We start from the raw sequence: 4085 nt of genomic DNA, 5'->3' as shown, positions 1-4085 counted from the left end.
GGGTGGGTGGGGCAGGGCATGGGTGGCTCCTCTCTACACTGCCTCCCTCCCCTCTCCCTTCTCCCTACAGCCGGGAGACATACAACTCACTGGCTGCCTGGCTGACGGATGCCCGCACCCTGGCCAGCCCCAACATCGTGGTCATCCTCTGTGGCAACAAGAAGGACCTGGACCCTGAGCGGGAGGTCACTTTCCTGGAGGCCTCCCGCTTTGCCCAGGAGAATGGTGAGGGCTGTGTCGTGGACCAGGTGGTGGTGGGGGTGGACAGTCCACAGGGACCGTGGGTTTACTGGCTGTGAGTGGCTGTGCCCAGCAGGGGAACGTGGAGGTTCAGAGGTCTGGGTTCAGAATTGAGTGTTGGCTGGATATGGTGGCTCACACCTGTAATCCCAGCAGTTTGGGAGGCCAAAGTGGGAGGATTGCTTGAGCCCAGGAGTTTGAGACCAGCCTGGACAACGTAGTGAGATCCTATCTCTACAAAAAATTTTAAAAATTAGGTGGGTGTGGTGGCTTATACCTGTAGTCCCAGCTACAGTGGAGGCTGAGGCAGGAGGATCACCTGAGCCTGAGAGTTTAAGACTTCAGTGAGCTGTGATCACGACATCGTACTCTAGTCTGGGAGACAGAGCAAGACCCTGTCTCCAAAAAAAAAAAAACAAAAAACAAACAAAAAATCCCTAAGTGTTGACCCCAGTGAGCTGTGTGATTATGCTGGTTCTCAGTTTCCTCATCTGGAAAGTGGGATCACAGCATTTCTGCCTTACAGTGTGCTGTGATGATTAAGAGAGATTGTCTGTGGAAAGTCCTCAGCACCTGCCACAGAGCAGGTGCTAGATTAATATTGGCTGCTAAGGTTTCGCCTACAGTGGGGAGGCAGCACAGGGTATTGGTTTAATTAATTGTTTTATTATATTTTATTTTATCTATTTTTTCCTTCCTACCGCACCTTCCCGGGTATTGGTTTAATGTAGAGATTGCAACCCCAGATGGTCCTGGGTGAAAAGCAGTTTTTTTTTTTTTTTTTGAGACGGAGTCTTGCTCTGTCACCCAGACTGGAGTACAGTGGTGCAATCTCGGCTCACTGCAACTTCTTCTTTTTTTGAGACGGAGTCTAGCTCTGTTGCCCAGGCTGGAGTGCAGTGGCGCAATCTCGGCTCACTGCAAGCTCCGCCTCCTGGGTTCACACCATTCTCCTGCCTCAGCCTCCTGAGCAGCTGGGACTACAGGCGCCCGCCACCGCGCCCGGCTAATTTTTTGTATTTTTAGTAGGGATGGGTTTCACTGTGGTCTCCATCTCCTGACCTCGTGATCTGCCCGCCTCGGCCTCCCAAAGTGCTGGGATTACAGGCGTGAGCCACGGCGCCCGGCCTCAAGTGATTCTTCTGCCTCAGCCTCCCGAGTATCTGGGACTACAGGCACACGCCACCACGCACTTTTGTATTTTTAGTAGAGACGGGGTTTCACCATATTGGCCAGGCTGATCTTGAACTCCTGACCTTGTGATCTGCCCGCCTCAGCCTCTCAAAGTGCTGGGATTACAGGTGTGAGCCACCACACCCGGCAAAAGGCACATTTTTGAATATAGGAGATGGGATGGGGTAGATCCTAGAGTAACAGGCACTAGTGTTAAGGGGAGTGCAGCATACTGACAACCCACACCAAAAGGCTTGCAAGGGCCAACCACAATGGCTCACACCTGTAATCCCAGCATTTTGGGAGGCCAAGGTAGGAGGATCACTTGAGGTCAGGAGTTTGAGACCAGCCTGTGTAACAGAGGGAGACCCTACCTCTACAAAAAAAGAAAAAAAAAAAAGCTTGGTGTGGTGGTATAGGCCTGTGGTCCGGGCTACTCAGGAGGTTGAGGCAGGAGGATCACTTGAGCCCAGAAGTTCGAGGCTGCAGTGATCTATGATCGCACCACTGCACTCCAGCCTAGGGGACAGAGAGATACTTTGTCTCAAAGAAAAAAACAAAGAAAAAAGGTTTGCAAGTATAAACTCATTTGAAAACATTGTGTTGGCCAAACCACCCACATCTGGTGGCTTGAGATCTGCTTATGTTCCCCTGGTTTGCAACCTCCAGGTTTTAAAGGAGGTTTTGCCATCAGAGAGGTGTGGGTGTGAATCCAGCTCTGATTTTCTGACTGTGGGACCTTTTCACGAGGCTGATGGGTAGACTCTGGTTGGCCTGTGCCTGTCCTAGATGGTGCTAGGGACACAGTGTTGGAGACAGCCCTAGGCCCAACCTGCATGGAGCTCACAGTTCAGTGGGTGGGGGTGGAAGGACAGACCCGCTTGCCAGACAGTGACAGCCCAGAAAGGTCAGGGCTTGATGGCGAAGCACCGGGAGAGAGGGGTGAGAGCCAGCAGGGGAGAGCCCCAGAGGGGCCAGGGCCAGGATTGGGGGAGCAGGCAGAGGGATTGGGGTGGGATGGAGAACACAGGCAGAGGCGTCAGGGTTGGGATAGGGCAGGCACAGGTAGAGGGGTCAGGGCTCGGATAAGGCAGGCAGAGGCAGAGGGGCCAGGTGGGATGAGGGGGCACAGGGAAAGGAGTTACATGGAATGAGGAGCATGAGCAGAGGGTTGGGGTGGGATGGGGAGCCCAGGTAGAGGGGTCAAGGCCAAGTTTGGGGGGCACAGGCAGAGTGGTTGCATGGGATGGGGGAGCATGGGCAGAGGGGTCAGGGGTGGAATGGGGCAGGCCCAGGCAGAAGAGTCAGGGATAGAATGGGGCAGGCCCAGGCGGAAGGGTCTGGGGGGTACAACGGGGACCCAGGCAGAGGGTTGGGGTCAGGATGAGGAGACACAAGCAGAGGGGTCAGGACCAGGATAGGGGGCCACAAGAAGCTGTGGGAGCCCTAAGTAGGCACCTTACCCAGCCTAGGCAGTCAGGGAGGACTTCCTGGAGGAGGAGCTGTGTCAGCTGAGCTCTGAAGGAAGAGCTGGGTGGGCATATGGGGAAGTGGACATCAATGGCAGGGAAATGGCATGTGCAGAGGCCTGAGGTGAGGGTAAGCAGAGATGGAACATTGGAGGAACAGGATGAGAGTCAGCAGGTGAGAGCTCAGTGGAGGGTGGGGACTGACTGGGGCCCTGACCTCAGAGTGTGTGCCCCTGCAGAGCTGATGTTTCTGGAGACCAGCGCTCTCACAGGTGAGAACGTGGAAGAGGCGTTTCTCAAGTGTGCCCGCACCATCCTCAACAAGATTGACTCAGGTGAGGCCCCGACCGGCCCGAGTGGGAGCGGAGGGCAGGCCTGGGGGTCTCCAGGCCACCAGTGCTGACCTCTCCCCTTCCCCGACAGGCGAGCTAGACCCCGAGAGGATGGGATCCGGCATCCAGTATGGGGACGCGTCCCTCCGCCAGCTTCGGCAGCCTCGGAGTGCCCAGGCCGTGGCCCCTCAGCCGTGTGGCTGCTGAGCCTTGCGGAGCCAGGTGGGACACTGGGGGCTCAGAGAGGCAGGGTGGTCTCCTGGGAATAGGGGAGGTGGTGTGGAGATAGACACTGAACATGTCATGGCAAGAGAAACAGAGTGAGAGAGAAAGATGCAAAAGCACACAAGCTAAAGCAGGCATCTGGCTGGGCGCAGTGGCCGGTAATCTCAGCGCTTTGGGAGGCCCAGGTGGGCGGAGGCAGTTCACTGGGTGGGGGTGGAGGGACAGACCCACTTCCAGACAGTGACAGCTCAGAAACGTCAGGGCCAGGCTGGGCACAGTGGCTCACACCTGTAATCCCTGCACTCTGGAAGGCTGAGGTGGGCAGATCACCTGAGGTCAGGAGTTCGAGACCAGTCTGGCCAACATGGTGAAACCCCCGCTCTCTACTAAAAATACAAAAATTAGCCAGGTGTGGTGGCAGGTGCCTGTAATCCCAGCTACTTGGGAAGTTGAGGCAGGAGAATCGCTTGAACCCAGGAGGTGGAGGTTGCAGTGAGCTGAGGTCACGCCATTGCACTCTAGCCTGGGTGACAAGAGCAAGACTTCGTCTCAAAAAAAAAAAAAAAGAAAGGTCAGGACCAGATGGGGAAGCACTGGGAGACTGGGGGAGATGGGTCAGAGCCAGCAGGGGAGAGGCCCAGGGGGG

At 55.8% G+C, this 4085-nt stretch overlaps 1 protein-coding gene across 1 annotated transcript in view; it reads left to right on the top strand.

Moving 5' to 3' along the window:
* Positions 1-4085, top strand: part of RAB4B (RAB4B, member RAS oncogene family) — a 23903-nt gene that overhangs the window by 5683 nt on the left and 14135 nt on the right. Inside the window, exons 5-7 of the mRNA XM_011983653.1 lie at positions 71-225; positions 3122-3217; positions 3306-3436. Coding sequence (XP_011839043.1) covers positions 71-225; positions 3122-3217; positions 3306-3421 — 367 coding nt within the window. The 3' untranslated portion in view covers positions 3422-3436. The remainder of the gene's footprint in view (positions 1-70; positions 226-3121; positions 3218-3305; positions 3437-4085) is intronic.

Source organism: Mandrillus leucophaeus, unplaced genomic scaffold (assembly GCF_000951045.1).
Source record: "Mandrillus leucophaeus isolate KB7577 unplaced genomic scaffold, Mleu.le_1.0 Scaffold106, whole genome shotgun sequence".
Taxonomy (NCBI): Eukaryota; Metazoa; Chordata; class Mammalia; order Primates; family Cercopithecidae; genus Mandrillus; species Mandrillus leucophaeus.
This window is presented reverse-complemented; position numbering and strand designations above follow the sequence as displayed.